This window comes from Aedes albopictus, chromosome 3, assembly GCF_035046485.1.
Source record: "Aedes albopictus strain Foshan chromosome 3, AalbF5, whole genome shotgun sequence".
NCBI classification, from domain to species: Eukaryota; Metazoa; Arthropoda; class Insecta; order Diptera; family Culicidae; genus Aedes; species Aedes albopictus.
The window spans coordinates 438,141,275-438,167,874 of NC_085138.1; the positions used below are offsets into that span (position 1 = coordinate 438,141,275).

The 26,600-nt window shown below is 42.3% G+C and overlaps 2 protein-coding genes across 4 annotated transcripts in view; both read right to left on the reverse strand.

Annotated features, from left to right (window-relative positions):
* The window catches only part of LOC109425978 (microtubule-associated serine/threonine-protein kinase 3), a 63,112-nt gene extending 45,081 nt beyond the window's left edge, over nucleotides 1–18,031 (reverse strand). For 2 of the 3 annotated variants that reach the window (XM_019701400.3, XM_019701396.3), the window contains exon 1: nucleotides 17,382–18,031. The gene's annotated coding sequence lies outside the window, so the exon portion shown is untranslated. Of the gene's footprint in view, nucleotides 1–2,544; nucleotides 2,756–17,381 lie in introns of those variants that run through there. The other variant, XM_019701398.3, reaches the window with a different exon arrangement.
* A 5,256-nt stretch (nucleotides 18,032–23,287) lies between these two features.
* Nucleotides 23,288–25,179, reverse strand: LOC109425977 (cytosol aminopeptidase). Its single transcript, XM_019701395.3, has 2 exons — nucleotides 24,828–25,179; nucleotides 23,288–24,765 (listed from the first exon to the last, which is right to left on the reverse strand). The coding sequence occupies exons 1-2, from the start codon at nucleotides 25,056–25,058 to the stop codon at nucleotides 23,359–23,361; spliced, it is 1,638 nt and encodes a 545-aa protein (XP_019556940.2). The 5' UTR covers nucleotides 25,059–25,179; the 3' UTR covers nucleotides 23,288–23,358.
* Between the last annotated feature and the right edge of the window lie 1,421 nt (nucleotides 25,180–26,600).

Genomic DNA, 26,600 nt, shown 5'->3' on the forward strand with positions numbered 1-26,600 from the left:
TTTGTGAGAAATCATGAGAGGCAATCCAGAAGGTATTTCTAAAGAAGTTCCAGAACGAAACCCTGATGGAATTTCTGGAAAAATGCTTGTAGTGGAATTTCTATATGGATTTTAACTTCCAAGTTCATCCACGGCATTTTATCGGAACCGCCGGTTTGTCGGAAATATCTGCTAGGTCTAGAAGCCTTCCTTGTATTCCACGATTATCCAGATTTCTTGCCTTGTGAGTTGCGAGGAATAATTCAGAGGAATTTTTAACGTCTTCACGGAACCACAAGCTACCGGTAAGAATGTGCAGCATTACTCAATGTACTCAAGATATTCCCTGAGTATTTCAGATTTTTGCCTGTTCAATAAAATTCCCTGAGGATTCCCGGGTTTCCAGGTTTTTCCAGGTAGTAGACACCTTGTTAGAAATCTCTCGAGGAATCATTGGAAGTACTCCCAAAACAGTCACGGGCGGAATATTGAATGGAATCCCAGGTGAAAGTCTTGGATTAATCCCTTGAGAAATTCATGGTAAAGCCATGAATGTATACCTAGGTGAATCCCTGGGCATATTTTTGGAGGAATCCCTGAAGAAATCTCCAGAAAAAAAATCACAGATTAATCTCTGATGTAATGACTTCTGAAGCAATTCCATGAAAAACAATCTCATAAAAAATTGGTGCAAATTTCTTAACGATATTAGGAGCCTCATGTTAAAATCTCTTTTTTGTTTACATTTGTTACATACGGTGCTTGGTAAAGTTAGGCTTGATATTATTTTTTGGAGGCGAATGAATTAAAATTAATAAATTTAAAGCCTCAAAAAAAAAAAAATATTTTTTTTTAATGAAAACTGCAGGTAATGAAACAAGCTCGTCATTGTTAACGAGCATCACTATCTTGTCTAGGACTTCGACATCTTCATCTAGTCGTTTGCTTTTCCAATGTTCCTCTTGGTCTTCAGTTGCAACGGCGACTGGGGCGTTCCCATGCCACCACCCTCCTCCATCCACAGTCACTGTTCAAGGTCATTCTTGACAGTTCACCAACCAGATTGTCCAAAGGTCAACGGTTTGTTCGTTCAACAGTTGCTTGTCCTCTATGTCTGCCCCTGAGGATTCCCGGGTTTCCAGGTTTTTCCAGGTAGTAAACACCCTCTTAGAAATCTCTCGAGGAATCACTGGAAGTACTCCCAAATCAATCACTCGTGGAATATTAAATGGAATCCCAGGAGAAAATCTTGGATCAATCCCTTGAGAAATTCCTGGGTAAAGCCATGAATGTATACCTAGGTGAATGCCTGGGCATATCTCTGGAAGAATTCCTGAAGAAATCTCCAGAAAAAAATAACAGATTAATCTCTGGTGTAATGACTTCTGAAGGAATTTCATAAAAAAAAAACAAACGCATAAAAATATTGAATTGGGACCTATCGTAAAGATAGAAAGATATAAAAAAATGTAGCAATCTGACACGATATTGTTCAAAAAGGTGGAATAGGGTAAAAGTAATAATTTGATACTTTCTGTTAACAAGATCAATCAACCAAACCGAAAACCCAATTGACATTTTTAGCTTACTTGAACTTTTTCCAGCATTTCGAACCAAAGACCCAACTATTAGGTGGTTCTTAGCATGCTGAATAACTTTGCCGAAAAAGTTATTATTCTATCTTATCCGGAGTTTAACTAATAGGGTTTGGATAAGCGGATGAATCTCGAACTAAAGCCGCCGTAGCAAGATAGTTCTATGCATGCTGAACACTTCTTGTTCATTAGTGTTTCAATAGTCAATAGTCACATAGTTCTTAACTTGCTGAACAACTTTTCCAAAGACATGTTTGACACTGATACCAGACACTAGCGGACGAATCCATGACCATTTTTGTGCTTTTCCGAAAGTGAAAAATTTATGTCGGCTGGATGAGGGTTATTTTTCTTGGTCAACCCACAGAACGAGAGACGACACTATTTTGTCCAAAGGCCATTGACTATTTAAAATCTCCACATATTGTTCTTTTCCATGGTGTTTTTGCGCCGATAATGACATTTTCTTACTTTTTTTTCTTTTATTGGTTTCTCTCGTTTTTTTTTTGGGAAGCGGTTTACTCCCATACATTTCTGAGGTTGTCGACTACGTTGATTACTCTTGATTTTACATATTTACAAATTCATTAAAAGTTGATGTTTTATCAGGGCACTAGGGCATATTTCTGTTGGCATTCACGTTTGTTTCAAAAACCATATTATTCAGTTAGCATTTGCTCGTCGTGCCTCGAGGTACAAATCGATAAGCGACTTGTAAAGCCTTCAAGGTTGGAAACATCTGTTCGTATACGTAGCAGTGAGTGCGCTTGCTGGCAGGTAGAATGTAAACATAGCGCCACCACTGCTATGCTTCCCTATCGTTCCTATACACAGCCAACAGCCATCACTGGATGTGTTAGTTATGTTGACTGACAGACAGCCGTCTAACCATCTGACTTGGAGGAGCCAGTAGCAATGATAGAATTGCTACCAGAAGACCCAGTGATAAATTGTTCTATTTCACACCTACCGATTTATATTTTGCTTCGATTGCAGCACCTGGGAGCACATTTTTCACGATTTTCTAGCAGATCCTTCATTGCCATAGCAAGCCAGAAGATAGTCCGAATCGGGCTATTCACCAATCCGATATTATAAATTTAAACCGTGATTCACACAAGTCTCAAGAACTAATTAATAGGCCAAATGCACAGTCACATCCAATTTTTCGCACATTCAAAACAGAAAACTGCTTCAACAACAAAAACACCACGATATATCGTAGTAAAAGCGCGACAGAACGCTCGCGAACGGAGTCTCACTCGCTAGAAACAAGTTGAAAAACTGGTCGCCGTTCGATTTGAACCGTCAGTCGAACTCTTGGCGAACCTGTCATCGCCGTGTAGTCTCTGTCTACAACACTATACAGTCAGTGGTCGTCATCATCATCGCCGCCGTTCGTTTTGCCACACTTTGCTTTGCTGCTTTGCGATATGCCCTGTGCCTGATGCGATGTGTTGGTGAACCATGCCTGTACCCTACTCTACACACAGTGTATGGCGATTTTACCGACAACCGTCAAAGTATCATCGCCGCCGCACCGTATAAAGCGAAAGCCAGCAGGCAAGACATTTCAGCATAAGTGCTTATATAGGTAGGTAGATGGTACGTACGTACATGCAATGAGTCATGCCAGGGTATGTACTCTGGACAGTGGGATGCAGAATGGCGAGAAATTCGATACTCTACGTCATGTTCAAATGTTTCTGGCGTTTGATTTGAATAGGTCGTATGTTGGCTGTAATTCCTATGCAGATTCGATCTATTCAAATCGAACGCCAGGTTTGACCTATTATCTGGTATCAATCTCAACGGCTTGATTCGCTTGTCACGCACTTGCTGGATATTAATAACAGTATTCTACAACTGTCAATAGTGGCTACATCGACTATGCGAGCATGGGCAGACTTGCGGATAACGCTAGTAATTTATTTATTTATTTATCCGCCAACAGGTTAAAATACAAACCCCAATGACATGTACGTCCATCTTACTCTAACACAATACATTCTTAAATCTATTCTTATTTACTGCACAAGAAACACTAAAGTTGAAAACATCAAAACATTGATTAAAAACGCGGCACATACTCTGTAAAGGCTCATTTTGTCCATAATTAGTTCTAGCGGGACGAATGTACAGAAAATTGTGAAAACGAAGACTACGACTAGGGACATGAATTCCAACTTGTTCAAGAAGAGAAGCACGACTAACATCACCATGTAAAAGGTCGGCAATCAAGCAAGCTTTCGCAACACTTCTTCTAGATTGAAGTAGCTTAAGACGAATCAACTTACATCGACTTCCGTAGCTAGGGAGATTGTAAGGATCCTGCCAACCTAGATGCCGTAGCGCAAAGCGGATAAACTAGCGCTGAATAGCCTCAATACGCAGAATTTCGTTCTGGTAAAAAGGGTCCCATACAACAGCACAATATTGAAGGATCGGTCGATCCAGCGAACAATAAAGGGACTTCAGACAGTACACATCTTTGAACTTTTTGCAAACCTAAATACAAAGCCCAACTGTGAGGATGCCTCAGAAACGATATAAGCGACATGATCCTTGAAATCAAGTTAAGCATTCATCATAACACCCAGATCCTTTACAGTAGTTTGTTGCTTTAAATAGGTGTCATCCAGGCAGTACTCATTAGGTAAAAGTGATCGTTTTCGTCCAAACGAGATGACATTTCGATACATGCAACACCATCCGGTTTAGGCGGCACCAGTCAGCGAATGCTTCAAGTTGTTGCTGAAGATAACTGGTTACCCGAGGTCCGTGGATAACGTAGTAAAGCTCCAGGTCATCGGCATATGATAGATTGAAGCATTCCAAGATATAGTTGACGTCATTCATGTACAGAAGGATCAAGAACGGACCTAGATGGCTTCCCTGAGGAACACCAAAGATAACGGTAAAGGGAGATGATTCGTGATCACCTATCTTGACGGACATTGTGCGACCAACTAGATACCAACGGAACCAGGCATGTACGTTGTTCTTAACCCTCTAATACCCAACCCCGCCTTTAGACGGGGTATAGTTTGAGCATTTTTGTAATTTTTGTTTCGTGGGAAATCAAATTTTTTATATTTTTGACTGATATTTAGGACTGTTTTGTATATCTCAAAATAATTTTTGGTGTATTTTAAAGCGTATTTACATTTTTTTTTAAATCATTGAAAAATCGATGTTTTGGTCACCTTTCAGAAGTCATTGTTTATTTTGTATTGAATCGCTACAATTAACATATTTTAAATTTTTCCCAAACCATTCTATCCTTGTTTAATAGTTTAAGGGGATCGAATACACTCTAAAATTATTTTCCTTAAAATTACACGGAAAATAAAATTTTATATGAAAAAAAATAAAAATAAAAATATTTCAACAATAATCATAAAATCTCAAAATGTTTTCATCCCAAAAAATCCGTACCCCAAATAGGCTTCCAGGAAAAATATAAAAGTGTGGGGATGTTCAAAAATAAAAATTAGAAAAATCAAAAACTGAAATTCACGAAATCGAGAATTAAAAAGAATCATCTTCCAAAACATGTTCAAATCGATTTTAGATGACGAAAAATGATATTTAGATCAAAATCAAAAATTTGGGTATTAGAGGGTTAATGCCTAGCTTGTCGAACTTGGCAAGAGCGATTTCGTGATTTATTTTATCGAACGCCGCAGAGAGTCTGTATATATCGCATCAACTTGGTGCCCCTTTTCAATTTCTTGTGTGATATGTTGTAAATGTTACCAAGTTAGTGCTTGTAGACCGTTTGGCCATGAATCCGTGTTGATTGGGCGAAATATGCTGGCTGAGGGATTGGGTCAAATGCTCCAGGACAACGATTTCAAATTGCTTGGACGTAGCACTCAAAGCAGCGATTCCGATTAGTTGGATACTGTTTGTTTGCAACCTTTTTTATGGATGGAGAATACAAAAGAGTCCTTTCAGCAGTCAGAAAACACGCCACTTGATAGCGAGAGATCGAAAACCGTAGCTACTGGTGCTGCGAGCGTTCTCGCACAACGCTTCAATACCACGGATGGAATATTATCCGGGCCACATCCCGTCAAAGATGTCAAACTCAACAACGCTGAAAGCACTGTATCAGGAGTACCTAACGGTAAGTTGTGAAGCAGTAGAGGAGACATGTGGAACATTTTGAACAGCCGCGGCAATGTCGGAGTTATCAACTACCTCGTTGGAGAAAACGCTACTAAACTGAGACCGAAACAACTCAGCAATTTCTGGTGTTGAATTGACTTCCAATACGCCGTTGGGCATGGTGGTGGGTAGTCCTGATTGTTTTCGTTGGTCATTAACGTAGCGCCAGAAGCTTCTAGGGTCGGATCGAAGACGATTTTGAGTTTCCACCAAATGCGCTTAGGTACAGCTGGTTGTTCAGCCTGGAATACTGCTCGTTGATCCTTGAATAGGCAGCTCTTGTCGAATCTGTACGATATTTGCTGTGCTTCTTCAGAGCAGCTCTTTTTGCTCTCTTCAAATGACGAAGTTCCGAGTTTCACCAGACTGGGCTTGCAGGTGCCCGGTAATATTTTTTTGATACATATTGGTCAATCGAATACAGCAAAATGTTTGACATCGTTGAAGCAGCATAATTGCAATCACTAACCATGAAAAAATCCTGCCCAGTCGAGGTTTTGTAGAAATTCGTTCATACCGTTAAAATCGCCCCTACCAAAGTCGTTCGAGACGCGGTGCATAGGTTCGACAAAACCTGGCCGAGGTCCGTTGTTTAATGCAACAAGCAAAGGTGGATGATGTTGTATGTCCTTCGCTAATGGCGATGGTGCACAAGTTGCAGAACAAGCTGTACGCAAATCTTCACTTATGAAGCAAAGATCTGCCTGAGACTGGCAGTGCTATATGCGTCCAACAGAGTAAGCGATGCTGATGATATCGAGGAGCGAGATGCTTCCGGGAAATACGTCCCACTGGAGTCTCTTAGCCATATAACAGCACGAATATTGAAGCCGCCAAGTATGATGATGTTGTCATTCGCATTCATTTGAGCAACTATTCAATCAAGTAAGAGGAGATGTTTGACAATTAAGGATCTATCATCCACCAGGTCAGGTGGAACGTAAGCAACACAGAAAAAGGTCGTTTTGTCACTTCCACTTACAGCTACCCATAATTGTTCAACGGATGAGTGTTCTGGAGGATACAGCATACGAGATTTATGAAAGGAACGAATTGATACACTGAAAACAATCCAAACGTCATTGTTACGTGAAAACATACGTGATTTTTTTCCATCGCTCTTTTCACGTAGCACCTACGTGAAACTTTGATAGCTGAAAATGAACTCATGAACAATCATTCTACCGGTGGTCCCCGTGGTAGCTACGTATATTTCACGTAACAACTACGGTCTTTTTCCGTGCTTTTTACAGAGGGCAACTATGAATCTAAGGTATTATTTCAGTAATGTTTATCAATATTATCAATTTAGTTGAAAACCGGAGTTTTCGAGTAGCGAAAATGATTCTTTCTCTAAAGCCGTGCGTCGGACCTAACTTCGGAAGTGGTGCCGTATTCCTGGTTCGCTATACAGCGCATCACTTTCGAAATTAGGTCTGACGCATATATTTGAAGAAATTCATATTCGCTAGTCGAAAATTCCGGATTTCAACTGCACGAAGAATAATAGGAAACGAGATTAAGGCCGTGGACGTACCAAATTTCAATCACTTTCTAACTCCGCATTTACACCATTCAAAACAAACGGCGTTAACGGGTTTCAGTACCGCTGCGAAGTAAATTGGAAGAAGGTGCGGCCACTATTTAACTTTGGAAACAACAATAAAAGTAAGAACCTTATCATTCCTTGTTCATTTTTTATCTATCTATCTATCTATATATATAAAAATGAATTTCTGCCTGTCTGTCTGTCTGTCTGTCTGACCGCTATGGAATCGGAAACTACTGGACCAGTGAATCAAAATTCAACCATCGCGCAACAATAATGACAATGTCGCAATCTGTATTTGTTGCGACAAAACAACCCATGCGACATAAGTTTGTCCCAACTTGAAAATAATGGGATTAACATCGTACACCACGAGTTTAGAGATTTTTAAGCCTTGCATTGCGATTTTTGAACGGTAACTTCGAGCCGGCAAACACTGCAACTCTGGTGAAGCTCTATCATCAAACAGTTTCGACTTTGGGTTAGTAATAATTGATTATTCACGAGTTGAAAAGTACGCAACAAATTCAGCCTCCGTTTTGTCTGCAACAAAAAAAATCGAGATCATGTCATTATCTGTCACCAGTAGGGATAAAGACTAATCGACGCACCTTCTTTGTTGCTTGTTTTGTGCCTCTTTTGTCTGACAATTCTCTTCACTGTACTGGACCGATCGGTGTGAAATTTTGTATGTGGGTGCTGTCGGGGCCGGGGAAGGTTCTTAGCTTGGTGTGAGAGCTCTCCGGTCTCTGGAACGGGGGGCTCCCATACAAATGACCTTGCGGGGAACGTCCCTATCGAGCTGCACGTCAAAAAACACAGTAGGCAGGCAGTACGACGTTTGCCGGGACAGCTAGTTTATTATAATTTAACCGTTATGTGGCCGGCAAAATTTTTGCTTTTTTCTACACCGTGTATTTTAAATGGGTGCTGGGAACCCGGGTACCCTGCCGGCCACATAAGGGTTAAACACTATTGAACACAATTGAACACGAAAATTACAAAAGCACTTTTGCTCAGCTGGCTCATTTTTTCAATGAGCTCGATTTTTGTTCTACTGCATAAACTCCGATGGTAATCCACCGTTCACCATTCCTGGAAAAGCACATGATTGATAATCAAATATTTGAAAATTGTTTATCTTTAAAAGTACTTACAATTGTTTGAAACGCTAAATAATTAATAACAAGAGCAGATTTATTTACAACTGTCGCCATCTTGAATTTGTTTGCGATCCACATCAGTGGATGAACGCAAAAGGCTGTCATAATGAAATGAATAGGTTACGTGAAATTTCACGTAAGGGATACTGGATACCAGAGTGAAGGCCACAGCGGTTTCATTTGATGATCACCAATGAATCGGTAGCTGTTACCTTCGTCAGGTGATCTAAAAAAAATGAACGCGTTTTCTGTGCTACGTGATTTTCCACGTAGCCTTGACGTTTGGATTTTTTGGAGTGCAGAAGAACGCTACCGTCAGGACCTATCGTGGCGCTAATATCGACTCTGATCACTACCTGGTGATGGTTAAACTGCGCCCAAAACTCTCCGTTATTAACAAAGTACAGTACCGGCGGCCGCCCCGGTACGATCTAGAGCGACTGAAGCAACCGGATGTCACCACCGCATACGCGCAGAACCTCGAGGCAGCGTTGCCGGACGAGGGTGTGCTCGATGTGGCCCCTCTAGAGGACTGCTGGAGTACAGTCAAAGCAGCCATCAACAACGCAGCCGAGAGCACTATCGGGTACGTAGAACGGAGTCGACGAAACGATTGGTTCGACGAGGAGTGCAGAGCGGTTCTGGAGGAGAAGGATGCAGCGCGGGCGGTAATGCTGCAGCATGGAACCCGACAGAATGTGGAGCGATACAGACAGAAGCGGAAGCAGCAGACCCGTCTCTTCCGGGAGAAAAAGCGCCGCCTGGAAGAAGCGGAGTGCGAGGAAATGGAACTGCTGTGCCGTTCACAGGAAACACGCAAGTTCTACCAGAAGCTCAACGCATCCCGCAAAGGCTACGTGCCGCAAGCCGAAATCTGCAGGGATAAGGACGGGAGCCTCCTGACGGACAAACGTGAGGTGATCGAAAGGTGGAAGCAGCACTTCGACGAGCACCTGAATGGCGAAGAGAATGTTGGCACGGAGGACCAAGGCAGCGGAGGAAATGACTATGTTGGTGCAGCAGAGGACGGGAACGAACCAACCCCCACCCTGAGGGAAGTTAAGGATGCCATCCAACAGCTCAAAAATAACAAAGCGGCTGGTAAGGACGGTATCGCAGCATAACTCATCAAGATGGGCCCGGAAAAGTTGGCCACCTGTCTGCACCAGTTAGTAGTCAGGATCTGGGAGACCGAACAGCTACCGGAGGAGTGGAAGGAAGGGATAATCTGTCCCATCCACAAGAAAGGCGGCATGTTAATGTACGAGAACTTTCGAGCGATCACCGTTTTGAATGCCGCCTACAAAGTGCTATCCCAGATCATCTTCCGTCGTCTTTCACCTAAAGTAAATGAGTTCGTGGGAAGTTACCAAGCCGGTTTCATCGACGGCCGGTCGACAACGGATCAGATCTTCACCGTACGGCAAATCCTCCAGAAATGCCGTGAATACCAGGTCCCAACGCACCACCTGTTCATCGACTTCAAAGCGGCATACGACAGTATCGACCGCACAGAGCTATGGAAAATTATGGACGAGAACAGCTTTCCCGGGAAGCTGACTAGACTGATAAGAGCAACGATGGACGGTGTGCAGAACAGCGTAAGGATTTCGGGTGAGCTATCCAGTTCATTTGAATCTCGACGGGGACTACGACAAGGTGATGGACTTTCCTGCCTACTCTTCAACATCGCCCTGGAAGGTGTTATGCGACGAGCCGGGCTCAACAGCCGGGGTACGATCTTCACAAAATCCAGCCAATTTGTCTGTTTTGCGGATGACATGGATATTATTGCCAGAACATTTGGAACGGTGGCAGAACAGTACACCCGCCTGAAACGTGAAGCAGCAAAGGTCGGACTGGTGGTGAATGCGGCTAAGACAAAGTACATGCTGGTAGGTGGGACTGAGCGAGACAGGACAAGCCTTGGCAGCAATGTTACGATAGACGGGGATACTTTCGAGGTGGTAGAAGAATTCGTCTACCTCGGTTCCTTGCTAACGGCTGACAATAACGTGAGCCGTGAAATACGAAGGCGCATCATCAGTGGAAGTCGTGCCTACTATGGGCTCCAGAAGAAACTGCGGTCAAAAAAGATTCACCCTCGCACCAAATGTACCATGTACAAGACGTTAATAAGACCGGTGGTTCTCTACGGGCACGAGACATGGACGATGCTCGAGGAGGACCTGCAAGCACTCGGAGTTTTCGAGCGACGGGTGCTAAGGACGATCTTCGGCGGTGTGCAGGAGAACGGTGTGTGGCGGAGAAGGATGAACCACGAGCTCGCTGCACTTTACGGCGAACACAGTATCCAGAAAGCGGCCAAAGCTGGAAGGATACGGTGGGCAGGGCATGTTGCAAGAATGCCGGACAACAACCCTGCAAAGTTGGTGTTTGCTAACCATCCGGTTGGTACAAGAAGGCGTGGAGCGCAGAGAGCACGATGGGCGGACCAGGTGGAGCGTGATCTGGCGAGTGTTGGGCGTGACCGAGGATGGAGAGCTGCAGCTGCAAATCGAGTATTATGGCGGCAAATTGTTGATTCAGTATTATCATGAATTTGATGTGAACTAAATAAATGAAATGAAATGAAGAACGCTACCGCCACGGCCAGTAATGATTCAAATATTGTCAGTGCCAGTTGTTTCGACCCATCCATTCCTCCACTATTCCAATTCTGTGCGCTGTTGTCAGCTCCACTTCCTCTATCGACTCGACCCGACGATACTGAGGAAAATTACAAGTGGTAGTCGAAATACGCGTATCTGTCAAAGGAAAAGCAAAATACCTAGGGCGGAATTAAAAGGTACAAAACTGATTTCACTCATTCGAAGAGGGTTCAAAATGTCGGTACAAGACTAAAAACCGATCTAATAATATCGTTTGACACGTTTGACGATGACATCTTCCTAACCCATTGGCAATGAGTTGTCCTACTTTTAGCTGAAACTGAGTGAGAAAACAAAGGATTTTTAGATTTCTGAGTAAGACCAACTCAGTCATTGAGTAGAAAATTTTCTCGGTGAACAGATAGTTGTTCAATCGCTTGCATTGCGAATGTCGACGAAAAGGTGTCAATGATTCTGATCACAAACGACACTGGTGGAATCAATCGGAGGAAGCAGATAAAACACCATTTTCGTCGATAGCTGTTCCCAAAAAATGTGGGTAGCAAGCTCGGTGCCTGCTGTTCAGAATAGGGACGGCAAATGCGTTCTGGGCTGAAGCTGTGAATATCTCCGTTTAGATACTCAGTCAGATGTGGACAGAACGGAAACGGGACATTTCACGTCTACAGATCCTCGGTACCATAACGATGGTCAGTATTCTAAGAATTATCGATTTAATTTATCCTATAAATCGTAAGAAAAGGATATGGGATGTAGGACCCAGAACCGGAAGCACAGCAAAATTCACCAGCCGCGAGGTATGCTTAATCGATTAGGGTAATCCAAATCCGTCGGACTGTGTAAAGCATCGAATTGTGATCGAGTTGGTCGTTATGAAACCAGTCAGAGAAAATTTGACCGAATACTCACCCGAGAAGCTTTATACGGGCGATTTCTACATGGACGACAAGAGCGCCAGCATCGACAACGAGGACGATTTCCAATTTCCACGGTTTGAAAATCTGACCTGAAAGGCTACTTCGACGCAAGTTGGGCTTCAGAGCTGGACGATAGGAAGTCTACAAGCGACTATATTTCTGTGCTACAGGGCGATGCAATGTATTGGTGTTGCAAAAGGCAGATAACAATCGCTCGTTAATTCTGCTTCAGCCTAGCAGAATACCGTGGATACACAGTTATGGATCACATACGGTTACGGATCAATTAGATGTTTACGGTCAAAGGTAGCCTCTCTGCAGAGCATGACAGAACATAGCATAGTCTTCATAGCATAAACACTATACTATGCCACTCCATGCCATGCTAAGCTGCAACAAACGATCGTAAACATCGAATTGATCCGTAACCGTGTGTGATCCATAACTGTGTATCCACGGTATAATAGCACAATATGGCCCTCCCTGATAAAAATTTCCAATAAAATCACCATAAACTACCATTGCATAATGATAAATTTGACTATTCAACAACAAATTATATTGTGTACGTATTTTCCTGCTGAAAATGGTGTATTGGAACTACAATACGTGTACAATAAAATCAATGGCACTAGAGATTTCAATAATAAAAACACCATAAGTTGAATGGTAGTTGACTTGATTTTTTTCCAGAAAATTTGGATTTTTTTATGGTAAAGATACATAACAACCCCCATTTTCTATTGTAAAAGTGACATTTACAATACATGCTATGGTGGAAAACCATAAGATCTATTGTTACTCTATCGTTTTAAACAATTGAATTAATGGTAAGTACCATTCAATTCAGCGTGTTGTAACAATCCATTCTGTTGTATCTCTATGATCTTTTTTATCAGGGCTATTCGCTACATTTTCCAGGCCACGTGGTGATGCATGTTCGGATTGAAGCAACCCGTCAAAGTTTGTTGCCACTACCAGATTGTCATATGCACTGCCAATAATGTATACACCACGAACCGAACACCAACACATGTGTATTTTGACTAAGATATTAATGTATGTAGTATGTATGTAGTTTTAGGCGAAAAAATTAATAAAGAACAATAATATTGATAGTAATTTAGATTTATTAATTTGAAAGTACAAACATTATGCTATTGTATTGTTTTATACCAGAATCCCCTGAAGAAGAACAAAAAAGTGGTTGAAACGGTGGGTAAAATCATATAGTATTGCATGATTTTCTCGAGACAGCTTAGCCGTAAGTGTGTCAACGTGCTCTTGAAATTTAGCTGTAGCCAAACAGTTTTTAAGCTGTTTTTTTTCGCGGCCTGTGTCTTCCCATCAATCTCGACATGGTTTACAGCGAAGACCACTTTACCAAGAAGACTTGCAGCACTGCTAAAAATCGGGAGTCACTGATAGCAGCGCCACCGCGGATGAAGGTGGAAGTATGCATGATAGTGTGAGTAAATCTTCATACTTGTACCAATACAGACTTACATTTTTATACAAAGGTACCATGTTAGACCAATAGGCGCCGGTGCCATCGGTGACGCTTGCAATTAGTATGGGAAAACAACAGAGTTCCATGTCTTCTTGATAGAGTAGTCTTCGATTACAGTAAAATCAGCCATTTACAACGCATCCTAGAGCACCGTCGGGTACGTGAAATGGAGAAGATAGAACGAATGGTTCGTCGAGGAGTGTGAAGCGATGTTGGAGGAGAAGAACGCAACGCGGGCGGTCACGTTGTAGCATGAGCCACGGTAGCAGACCTGTCTCTTTGAAATAAGAAACACCACCTGGAAGAAGCGAAATGCGAGGGAATTTTTCTCAAGAAGTGTTATTCTCACCAAACAAGGAAGCTCTACCAGGAGCTCAACGCATCCTACAACAGCTTCATACCGCGACCGAAATGTGCAGGTATTAGAACGGGAGCACCTGAATGGCGCTGAGAACATAGGTATGGGAAATCAGGGCAACGGAGAGGACGACTACGCCAGAGCAGTAGTAGACGGAAATGATACAACTCTCACGCTGAGGGAAGGCTAGGATATCATTTACCAGCCCAAAATCAAAGTTAGCCCTCTGTCTCCACCGGTTAATAATCCGAATCTGGGGAATCGAACAGCTACCGGAGGAGTTGATGGATGAGGCTGTTCTCAGACCTCGCATTCCTCTCGTAGAATTTTGTCATCACACAAATTTTAAAATTTGTATGGAGCGTAGACTTTGGCCAGCCACTTCTAATTTTTCTTAAGGTTATATCAAGGGATTCACTTGGGGATTTATATAGGGATTCGTTCTTATACTTTCAGAGAGGAAATTATTTTGAATTTCTCCAGAAATTGTTTTAGTCTATGGAGGTTTTTATCGAAGTTACTTTTGAAATCTTTCAAGGGGTGCTTGCTCTAGGTAATACTTTCTATGGAGATTATTGCACCCGCCATTGGAATTCCTTAAGAAATTAATTTAAAGTTTTTTTTTTTTTTTTTTTTTTTGAAGAGTGACCAGGTGGAGCTGCAGGACAGCTGATAGCAAAGCCTGGACCCTTTCCCAACTTTCCCCCTACTAGGACCAATACTCACGATGGACTAGACGATGTCGTCAACTTGAGCAAAGTGTGTAGTAATTAGCATTGGGTCGTAGTAGTTTTTAAAAATACTGTTTTTAACTTTTCCCATCGCACTAGTGTTTTGATCGAATGGAAGCTCCAAAGATGATTTGATAGTTGAACAATATTTCAATAATCGAAAATCTCCGAGGTCACTGGGCAACATTCAGAGATAAAAAAAAGGGTGTATATGTCTACTTTAACATTTTCAGAGTACTATTCTTAAGAAATATACAAAGAGCAAAAAGAAAAAAAATGTGTCGTAGCTAATTTTTAAAGATTTGATATTTCTGAAAATGCTTCGAAGACAGCTACCAGAGCTAGCGTTTTTAGCCGATATGGGCAACTAGTTTTTCTGACAGCTTCCCCAAACAATAATCAGATAATATCCTCAGTTATTTTATAATACATTCTGAAAATTATTTCAAGCTGATTACCAATAGTATCAACAACCGATGTTAGTCATTGACAGCACCAGCATCATCCCCAAATAACTCTCATATTAGTGTTAGATAACACTTTTGAGCTTCCATTCGATATTGTAAAGAAATTTGTCAAACCCTATTTGTCAAAATATAGTCAATAATGTATCAAATTGAGTTTCTAATTTCGCTAGTCGTCTTCTGTATATCTGTGATCATCTCAGTCCAAAGTAATATTATATCCATCGTAACCCTTTACAATGTCAACCGTCCTAAGTCCTAACTAAATTCCTGCTTTTTTGATCAGTGAAATAATACCGTCTAAGATATAAAAACAAAAATGTTTAGTCAACTGATTTTTGTCAAAAATAAAAATGATAATGATTATGTGTCAACTTTTATAAATTCTCAAAACCCATAAAATAAGAAATACAAATATAAACTCCTATAATCAACAGTTTTATCTTTACCTAATCAGTCCATAATTTTCTAATTGTAATGAATCTAATCTGTAACGCTGTAAGTCAACTTATCCTAGCGTCCCCTGTCCTGTGTACTAACGAATTCAAGTAACGAATGATGAGTGTAACGCAGAGACCTCCTCTACCCACTCTTGCGTTACGTTAAATTTAACAGTTATTGTTAAATTTGAGAAAATTCAAAGAATGCAAAGATTAGGTCTATGCAAGCTGAATTATAATTTGTTTTTGACTTGTGATAAATGCACGACGGATACTCCTTTGGTTCCCATTAGCACTTACGGCGATTCCTTCACTTGCGCTCAACTCGTAAACTAGATATATCTAGCTCAAAGTCCAAGCGGTGGTGAATGAACTGGCGCTAAAGTGCTAATGGGTTAAGCCCTCCCATCGCGTCAAGATCGAATATCCAGGGGGAGGGCTTAAGAAATTAATTTAAAGTTTTACCCAAAACATCCTGATGAAGTTCATTCAAAATTTGTTTCTGAGGTACATCCAGATGTTCTTCCTGAATGCCTCCAGTTCATTCGGCGTTCATTTAAGAAATTCATGTGGGAATCTTTTTAAATCTTTTTAGCTTCTGAGATTTGACCAATAATCACTTCTGGGGACGTTCAGAAGTTCTCTCTGAGAACTTCTCCAAAAAATATTTCTAGGGTTCTATCATGAGTTCCACGTGAAAGTCTTCAAAGAGTTGCTACTGGCATATTTTTTTTCAGGAAATTTGTTTGGGATTCGATTTTTCAAAGATTTATTTCACGACATTCTCTCCAGAATTGCCTTTGGAATTATTTCTCCAGAATTCCCTCTTTCTGCGAATATCCCAGGAATCTTTGCTGAGAATCCACAAGGAGTTTCTTCAGGAATTCTACAGAAGTTAGTTGTGAGACTTTTTCCAAAAAGTATCCATGAATTACTTTCAGGAGTCCTTCTGAAAATCTTAAAATGATTCATGTTGAGAATCCTCTAGAAGTTCCTAAACCCTAAAGAACTTCTAAAGGTACCGGGTTCCCAAGGATTTTTCCTTAAGATCCATTAAAGGAATTTAGAACTGGAAGAACGTTCAGAAGGTATTCGTCGAAAAATCCTCAGGAAGAATTCTTGGGGGAATTCACAGAATCTTGGAGGAAATCACAGTCAGTAGGAATTGCTGAAAGCTACCCAAGTTGGTATTGCTAGAGGCATTCCTAGCATGGTTTTTTTTTTTTATAAATACATGATGAACAAAGCTAGAAGCCATTTAAATAATTCATATGAAATTTATTTACAACTAGCAGTCCCAGCAAACGTCGTCCTGCCTGCCTACTCTGGTTTTTGACATCCGGTTCCATGAAGAAATGCCCCTCAAAATAGAATTTCAGATTTTCCCGTTTTTCTTGCCTTCCCGGTCACTTTTTCTAATTATTTTTTCGTACGAACACGTCGGAGCCCTGAAGGAATGCAACAGGGAAAGAATCATGTCGATCTTTTGACCCGTTCCCGAGCCTATTCGTGACATACAAACACCATTCCATTTTTATTTATATAGATAGATAGATACATACTACAAATATAACTGAGCCGTCGTTATCCATAAACAATAGCACATAATTGTTTTTTGCCAGTATATCATTGCTTTTCCCAGTGTGCAAAACAACATACACGGGGTCTAGCTTGCTTAAAAAGCAAACGAAACCAACACACAACACACGAGCGTTGAAAACCTTCAAACGAGATAAAAAAAACGCACACGTACAAGTAGATAGGCATTGCAAATTAGACAGACTGCAAAATCCTCGGACTGACCTCCTCCGGGTATCAAGGAAATGCACTTCAAGCGCATCGGACTAGAACCCTGAAAAATGGACTCACCTCGAGAACGGGGGGAGAATTTCCTCCTCTGACAGTGTATAAACAGAGCAGACTCCCTCTGGCAAACAAAAATGTCACGGTCGATCCGCGCCTTGATTGGTGCCGAGGAGTGTGGGCCGATCCAAGACCAGTGGCCAACGGTTCCGGAATCGATTGGCTGCTTCCCAGCTACTAATCCAATGCGCTTCGGCTGCACTTGCACTCGTCAATAACACTTCCCAGCTCTTTCGGCTGTTCTTCAGTTGTTAAAAACTAGAATTTATTTTTCACGTAAAGTAAAATTTCTGTATGACAGCTCCCCCTGCGGATTGGAACGGAACGAACGGATCAGCCAGCCAAACTCTCTCTTTTGTTGTTGGGGTGGAAAACGATGGTAGGTACCAAAATCGATTATTCTTCGCCGTATTTCACGCACCGAATCGAAGCTTTCCCGGTGCCATCCAGTCACAATTGCACAGTTCCCGTACGCGGTCGTTCGTAAGCACTAAAATTCACGTTTTTGGAGTACATTTTCACGGTTTTACGGGCACATTTTGTCTCGTAACACGATCAGCCATACTGATGGTGGCCTTTTCTGCACTGATATTTTGCTGCTCTTTCGAACTGAATGCACTTTTCGCTCCCCTTTTTGCGATGTTGCTCTCACCGTTTCGGTTGCGGATGGCTGAAATGCGCAGGGCTGCCCGCGCGATGACGTTCTGGCGATTTTTTAGTAAACAGCTCATGTGCGTCGTCATTTTTTTTCAGGGGGCAACCATCTTTTTGAAAATGTCTAGATTGAGTTTAAATAAGGGCGAAAGTAACATGACTGATTTCTCTTCACCTTACACAGCAAAAAATAAATGCAACCCGCCCGATGTAATTCATAGAGCTTGCTGACGTTTATTCACCTCTCTCTTTCAAGCATGCAGGCGGGAGAGGATTTGTTTTCATCGGGAAACCTTTCCTGATGACAACAAATCCTATTCCGCCTACATGTTTGAAAGAGAAAGGTGAATAAACGTCAGCAAGCTCTATTCCGATGTACTAAATAATCGAAGTTATCACGATCCCTATGTACGATTACATCGTTTTGATGTAAAATCTTTTTTTCTTATTATGCCTCTCAAGAAAAATCAGGATATGGCGATTATCTGCCTCTGGCTTCTGATATTAGCGCGACAGTCACTAATCATAACAGCGTCACCAGATTTAATAGTATATAATTCCCTCGATAATTCCATTATATGGTGTTTGACAGCAAGAACACTCATTCCACTGAGCCACTCTTGCCGTTCGTCACAAATACATTCAAAAACATCTGTCACTTCGCGAAACCCACGTGCTTTTGTTTTTGGCAGGAACACTTTTTCTTTTGTTTTACCTTGCAACTGTCATGCGGCGGTATGCCTTGCGAGCGTACGACCGCCGCAGGACTCTAATAAAAGATAAGCGCGACAATATGAACCAGCAAAAATTCGACATGCATGCTTATTAATGACTTCGAATTGTTCCCTACGGCGCCGACATAGGGTCGCTTCAAAGTGAGAGTGGGAGTGTGCGTCCAAAGGATTTTCGTGGATTTGCTGTTGTTGATATTCTTTTTTGCGGTTCTACCCCGTTAGGCCGAAAGCCGTTAGGCCGAATGTCGTTAGGCCGAATGCCGTTAGGCCGAATGCCGTTAGGCCGAAAGGGTCGTTAGGCCGAAAGCGTCGTTAGGCCGAAAGGGTCGATAGGCCGAAAAGGTCGTTAGGCCGAATATGCCATTAGGCCGGATGGGTCGGTTCGCTAGGACGAACTGGTCACTAAGCAAAATGTACTGTAAGGTTGAATGGTTTGCTTAGGCAACTCGATGGTAAAAAACTGCTTAATGTTTGAGGGAAACGGTCTTCAACCTTGAAATTTTGGTTGTCTTTGAATGGTTAATTGAATGGACCCACTAATAGTTTTTCGCGTTTTAAAGTCTAAATTATAGTTACACTGGGAACAAATTCAGAGTTCCAGTCTGAGCATGATTAACAAGGTTAAGTGCAATTTAATCGAGTTCTTTAAAACTTAGAAAGAACAGCCTATGTTTAAAAGAAGGAAAAATCTTCGATGAAAAAGTTTTTTTTAAACTCTGTTGAGGGCTGTAACCTTCATAATGAGTAAAACATTTAATCTAGAAAGAGCAGCAGTAGACTACCGCCGTGAAACAAAACAGTTAAACTAGAAAGAGTTTAGAAGATGTAAAATTTCAGATGAAAAAGTTGATAGCTATAATACGTATATGAGTAAAACAGCCTATGTTCAGAAGAAGAAGGAACTAAGATGAAAATGAATCTTTGTAATGAAAAAAGAACAGCCTATTTTCAAAAGAAGGAAACATTTCCGATGAAAAATTTAATAGCTGTTATGTTCATAGTAAGTATAACAGTTAGGCTAGAAGAAAAGCCTATGTACAGAAGAAGGAAAAACTCTTATGCAAAAATTGATGGCTGTAATACTTATAATGAGTAGGATAGTTAAACTAGAAAGAACAGCCTATTTTCAAAAGAAGGAAAAATCTCTGATGAAACAAATAATTGCTGTAATGCTCATAGTCAGTAGAACACTGAAAGAACAGAGAGAATAGCCTATGTTTAGAAGAAGAAAAAATCTCCGATGAAATATTTTAAAGCTGTAATGTTTATAGTGAGTATAACTGTTACAATAGAAGAAAGCCTATGTACAGAAAAAGGAAATACCACAGACAAACAGACGTAACACTTCGAACATTTTTCGATTCAAATCATAGTCACGGAAACATATTCGCCCAATGCTAAAAGGACTATGTTTGGCCGACCACCAACTAGATGGCGGTAGTGACTAAACGTCAAACTCGAACAAAAACGATGCGAGCGCCACGATTGAGCAGTTGGCCAACTATCAAATTTTGAAAAAGACCGTTAAATCGGTGTACGATGGGAATTATCAGAGTGTTACGTCTGTTTGTCTGTGAAAATACTCTTATGAAAAAGTTTATGGCTGAAACACTTATAATGAGTAGAATAGTTAAACTAGACAGAAGAGCCTATTTTCAAAAGAAGGAAAAATCTCCGATGAAAAATTTAATTGCTGTAATGCTCATAGTGAGTAGAACATTAAAACTACAAAGAACAGCCTATGTTTAAAAGAAGGACAAATCCCCGATGATAAATTTAATAGCTAAAATGCTATATTTGTTCTTAACCACTTATGCTGTCAGCTTTTCGCTTTGCGCTGTTTTCTTCTTTTGTATCCTGCTCATGGTATAATGATAAGCACGATGATGTTGATGCTTTTAGGTTAGGTATAATAGCCTTTTTGATTTGCATTACATACATTTGCAAGTAGTATATTTATGTTGACAATGTTATTATGGATTCGGTTGGGAATCAAAAACTTTTTTTGAGAAAAATATTTTTGCTAATTTTGGATTGTTTACAACATACATCCTGGTACTGAAAAAAGGTGTCGCTAGTCGAAAAGTGTCGCTAGTCAAAACGTCGCTATTCGGTTTGGTGCTGACGCCATAATACTGTATTGAATATCTTTATCCTGTCGATAGCTTTGGCTGTGCCCGTTCACCATAACTCTTTGTTTGTAACTAAAAATAAGCTTTTTCGAGATGATGTCTTGTAAACCTTTTTTACTTCGCCTCCTAAATTGATTTCCCCCAGAGTTCCCCAAACATAACGACTTTTCCGATGTTTATTTCGTTTTGTGCAATATAAAACGTGACAACCTATCCAGCTTTCCACGCTCGCCATAATGGCGGATGCCATAAAAAGTTTGACAAGAACTGTGCCCAAAACACTGAACTGAAAATAGGAAGAAATATTCTCAGCAAGCTTTGGTTTCTAAAAATAATCGTTTTGTTGTATGCTGTCAAGGATGGTTTTTTCATTTTCACTTTTTCTTCCAAATTGCGTTATTTCAGGTTATTAGGTACTAATAAATTTAATTCTTATTTTAGGAAATGCCGCATGAGACAAGTTATTCGCATGTATTATTTATGGTCAAACGGGAAACGGAAACGGTTGGTATTCACGGTGGAATTGTGTCTTGTGACCCTCTTGGTGCTAATCGGTCTCGGCAAAAATCGGTCGGTCATCAAACTTACTATCCTGCTCCCGGCCTCGAAACCTCAATGCAATCGGTTTGATACCAACATTCAACCCATTTACTAATTAACCATCATTGTTTTATTTCAATAAAGAATTTTTAAAGACGTGAACCCAAGGTATCAGAAGGCCGGCTCCAGAGGCACGTTATCCTCCATTTGGGACATTTGTGCCATTCATTTGTTTTATTCATTTATTTGCTTTTCTTTAATATGTCCTAACGGTCCTAACGTCCATGGAACCTCCCCAAGGGCTCCACCTATTTTTGTACGTTTTTATTGCTCTCTGCAAAGTACGTCGTGAACCGTCTAGTTAGATAGGAATTGACACGTGAGTAGGTGGTTTTGAGCCGACGACGTTTTGAGAACCAATAACAAACTAATTACTACACGAACTTGTGTAAATTTTTGGAGTAGGTACATCACGGACCTTAGTGTAGTAGCTAGGTCTTGTTATCTTGTGCAGGTCATTGGTCTACCAGGTCTTGTGTTTGATAGGTCGAGCAGGCATCAGGAATACCCATACGCAATTACTTCCGAAATGTAGCGGACTGTTAGGGAACATGATAGAACTAGGGTTGATACAAATTACAAATAGCAAGTGTTTATTGATTTAGGTTTGCATTCCCAAGGTTTTTTCGGATCACGGAGCCATGAAGTCGTCATGATATAGTTGAAAATGGACGCTGCGATTTCGGGAACTATGAAAAAATGAAGACGTTGAACATGAGCGGATTGAGCTCATGTTTGAGAGAATTCTTCATGTAGCAAATCCGTTTTGCTTTCAAGGATTATAAATAGCATATGCGAATAACTTGTCTCATGCGGCATTTCCTAAAATAAGAATTAAATTTATTAGTACTTAATAACTTGAAATAACGCAATTTGGAGGAAAAAGTGAAAATGAAAAACCCATCCTTGACAGCAAACAACAAAACGGTTATTTCTAGAAACCAAAGCTTGCTGAGAATATGTTTTTCTATTTTCAGTTCAGTGTTTCGGGCACAGTTCTTGTCAAACTTTTTATGGCATCCGCCATTATGGCGAGCGTGGAAAGCTGGATTCGGCCCAACGACCCTTTCAGCCTAACGACCCATTCGGCCTAACGATTCTTTCGGCCTAACGACTTTTCGGCCTAACGACCCTTTCGGCCTAACGGCATTCGGCCTAATGGCCTTCGGCCTAACGGCATTCGGCCTAACGGCCTGCTCCCCTTTTTTGCGGCTTCGCACACGCGCACTCTCACTCTCACGCGTGACTATAACGGCACCCTTAGGTTGCATTCACGCGTAATCTAACCTATGTTTCCAGATATTTCCAGAGATTCCAGATAGGACACGATTTCGTTCCAGGTCGGGATCCGGTTGCCCTTTCAGGTTTCGTTCGAGAAGCCGTGCCGTTCTGGAGGTCGTGCTAGTGCTAGGTAATACCACCGACGAACCGACGTGACAGTGGTGTTTCAAAAGTGTCCCCCCTAAATTTAACGGTCGACCAGCAAAGCGAGCGAACGCTTCTGTCAAATAAGCTCAGGCGCGAACCTTTTCCTATATGAATACCCGGGGGTTTGGAGTCAAGCTATCAAAACAACGCGAACCGTTATAGAGGAGGCGGTAGTGTTCGGCTATTTTTCATCATGGCGTCGGGGACAACAAATTTAAATTTGTTCTAGCTGTCACGTCGGTTCGTCGGTGGTAATACTATGAAATGCCATCAAAACCTCAAAAACATTAACAAATCATGATTTGAGGGCAAACGCTCCCGCTTCCTAAATAAATGTATTTGTTACAAAGAAAAACATTTTACATATTTGTAACTCAAGCAATTTATTCTGCCAACATGTAAACTCGTAATTATTAGTACCAATCTAAGTTTGCTCTAATGATGAGAGCTAAATTTCTCCTTGCAACAGGCCTGTGCAATAAACTCAATCAGCGTCCGTGTCGGCCGTCCCGCCATACCTCTGCGAAGATACGGATAGTCTTCGCCCTTTGTAGTCATAACGTTGTGCGCATCGATGTGCATCCACTGTCCGCAGGGAAGAAACTCTCGCAAAAAGGCCGCCGCTTTACATGCCTCTCCTCCGACTCCCCGGCCGTAGTTTTGCACGTCCACGTGTTGTACCGAGCACATCTGTTGGCTAAAGTAGTCCCACAGGGGCAGCCGCCATACCCGATCACCGGTGTGGACACCCGCGTTCTTGATACGTTGCCACAGGTCTTCCGAATTTGTGAACACTGCGCTACACACCTTTCCGAATGAGCCCAAAACATGATCGGAGATGGTCGAAACGTCCACGATATACTTAGGTCCAAAAGAGGTCGCATACAGTAGGGCATCCACCAGCACCAAAGGGCCTTCGTAGTCGGTGTTAACAACTTCGATGCTCTTTCCATTCTTTACCGGAATTACGTCTCCGGGCTTCATGGCGTTGTACCCGATCATGTGTTCGCAGAGTGGAATCAGTGCTCGGATATTCACGGGCAGCTTTAGGGCCGCAATAGCACGGCACGTGGCCACTACACAGGCCGCTCCAGCCATGTCACCTCGCATGTCTTTCAACGCGTGGAGTTTCTTAGCACAGATACCACCGCTGTCGTATGTGTTGCCTTGACCAACCAGTACAATCGGTCGTTCCTTGAGATTGGTTCCGTAGTAGCTCAATTCCAGGAAAATCGGCGGTTCGCAAGATCCTTTTGCAACGGTTAGGAACGACGTCATCCCCTGACTCTCCGCCCAGCTCCTCACCTTGACTTCCACGTTGACACCGGAGTTACACAGGATTTGGACGACGTTCTGGGCAAATGTAGTCGGAGTCATATGATTCGCTGGCGCTTCCTGCAGTTCCCTGGCTAAGTTCTGTGCTTCCGCCTTGGCAAGGCCAATTTTCCAACCATTCGCGTCACACGGCAGTTGCGGATCATAGTACAGTTGCAACTGAGGCATGAACTTTCGCTCCTCGGGCTTCTTCATCTTCTGATTGATCCACATGCTCATGTGAGCGCCTTCGGCTGCAGACTCGGCATGGCCAAAGTCCTCCACGTAGATGCGGTTGGTTTCCAACTTTTGAAGCGCGCGGCATCCCGATGCGGCAGCTACGCGAATTGCTTCCTTCGATAGGTCCAGCTTTTCCGCCGAATCGTACCCGAGGCATTCACTGCCAAGTCCACAAACCGCAACCGCCGAGTAGGTTGGTTCCAGGTTGAAGAAAATCCTCGTTTGGCCACGCTTCGGTAGCGGACCAGCCAGATGGAGCATATCCATCAGGGCTCCGTTCGTATAAGACTGTAAAACAAGATTTTGAAAATAGGGATATCGGATGGGAACTTCTTCGACCGCGCACATACCTCATTATACCTGGCCGCGCTTGGCGTCAGCAGGCCATTGTCCTCTCGATCGTGCTCGTCGGCGTAGATTCCGAGCACCAAACCTCTTGATGGAGGCCGCGAGCATTTCTCCGTACCACCGACTGCGCTTTGGGCGTGGTGTACGCTACGCCTCGATACGGTTGTAAGGAATTGTTCCAACAACTTGGCGCGACGGAACGGTCGCATCCAAAGCAAGGTGTGAACCGGCATGTCGAATCTTGATTTTCCGGCGGATAGAACGTTGCTTGAGTACCTTACTTCTTGGAAGGACGGAATGAAAATTTTCTTTGACGTTCAAGACAGCCAGGTTGCTGGGATTTGGTTTCCGTTGAAAGACGTTGGAGTTCAGCGAGTGCACTCTGTGCACTAGACTGGTTCAAAAATACGTTTTACTAGGTAAATATTGCTAGGGCTTGTATTTTCAAGCGTCGTTAGACAATCTACGGATAGTAATAGTAACATCTTACATCATACCACCATAGACCACCATACAAAACTGCGATACGTAATCTGCCGTGTCCAATGTATCTTCGGAATAAATACACACATTAAAAAATAAAATTGGATAGAAGGTGGACCCGTGGACCGCAAAATGGAGAGTCGGCAAAGAGCGTCAAATATGGCTCTTACAAGATCCTTCCAGCGGCGTCATGGTCGCAATTTTTTCTGCAGTCAAGTTCGCAGATTGTGAACAATCCTCGGTACTCACTTTACGTAATTTATGTTTAGTCCCTTACTGTCAGAGCTGTCAGATCAGTGTAACATGCTAAATAAAATTTACACAAAAGGCAATTTACACGGAAAAAAATACACGGTTATAAATATTTATTGGGTACCGGACTGGTCACCGAAAATTTGATCGTTTTCTTTGGTACATCGAGGTCTTGAAATTAGTCTATGATCCTACCTCATGCTTCCAAGGTCAATCGATGACAAAGTCCGCCAGGTAAAAGATGTGTGCTTAGCTGATAGTGGATATTGCCCTTCTGACTTCAGTTAGAATAACGAGGTACGTTCCGAGCGTCTGTTCATCAAGCAAGCGTTTCAAATAGCGTCTGTTCTAGCATCCAGCAGCTGAGTATGAAATAATCCTCCACCGAAAGCTATACCTAAGGTGTCAGCGCCACCACGAATGGATCACAATGAAGCCGAAATTGGAGACGGAGCTTACTTGATGTGCGGATCAAACGTAGGGATGACACCTGGAGGAAGGTTGAGAAGCGAAAGAACGTCAAAGCCACAATAGAGTGAGCGAAAACACGAGGAGCCAAAGCCGTATCCCGTCAGCGCTGATCAAATCTCGAGAAGGAAGTGGTATCAGGTATCCGGGGCCATATATCATGAGCATTGGACATAGCTGTAAATTTCCGCACTACAGTTTCGGCCGATTGCCGCAAAGTTGCCTGCAGCCTGTTTTAGATGACACGTGCTTGCCACCCGGTTGCTGCGATGCGAAAAAAGGGGCGATCGTCGGCGGCGCGGTCTCTCCTGTCCGACCGGCTCGAGTCTTCGTGTCGCTGACGACCGACGACGTGCGCGTCGCGACGTCGCGAAGTCGCAATGTCTGATGGAGCGCGAATATTGTTGTCGCGGTTGGGTCGCGGTGTTCGATGATGCGCGAATGCTGATGATTCGCATCTCTGCGCATAGGGTGCTAAACTGGTATGCCACAATAGCCTAGCCGATGAAGGCGGAAAGCCGCAAATACCGGTGACACTCGTCTCCTCTAAGATATCTCATGTTACCTTATTT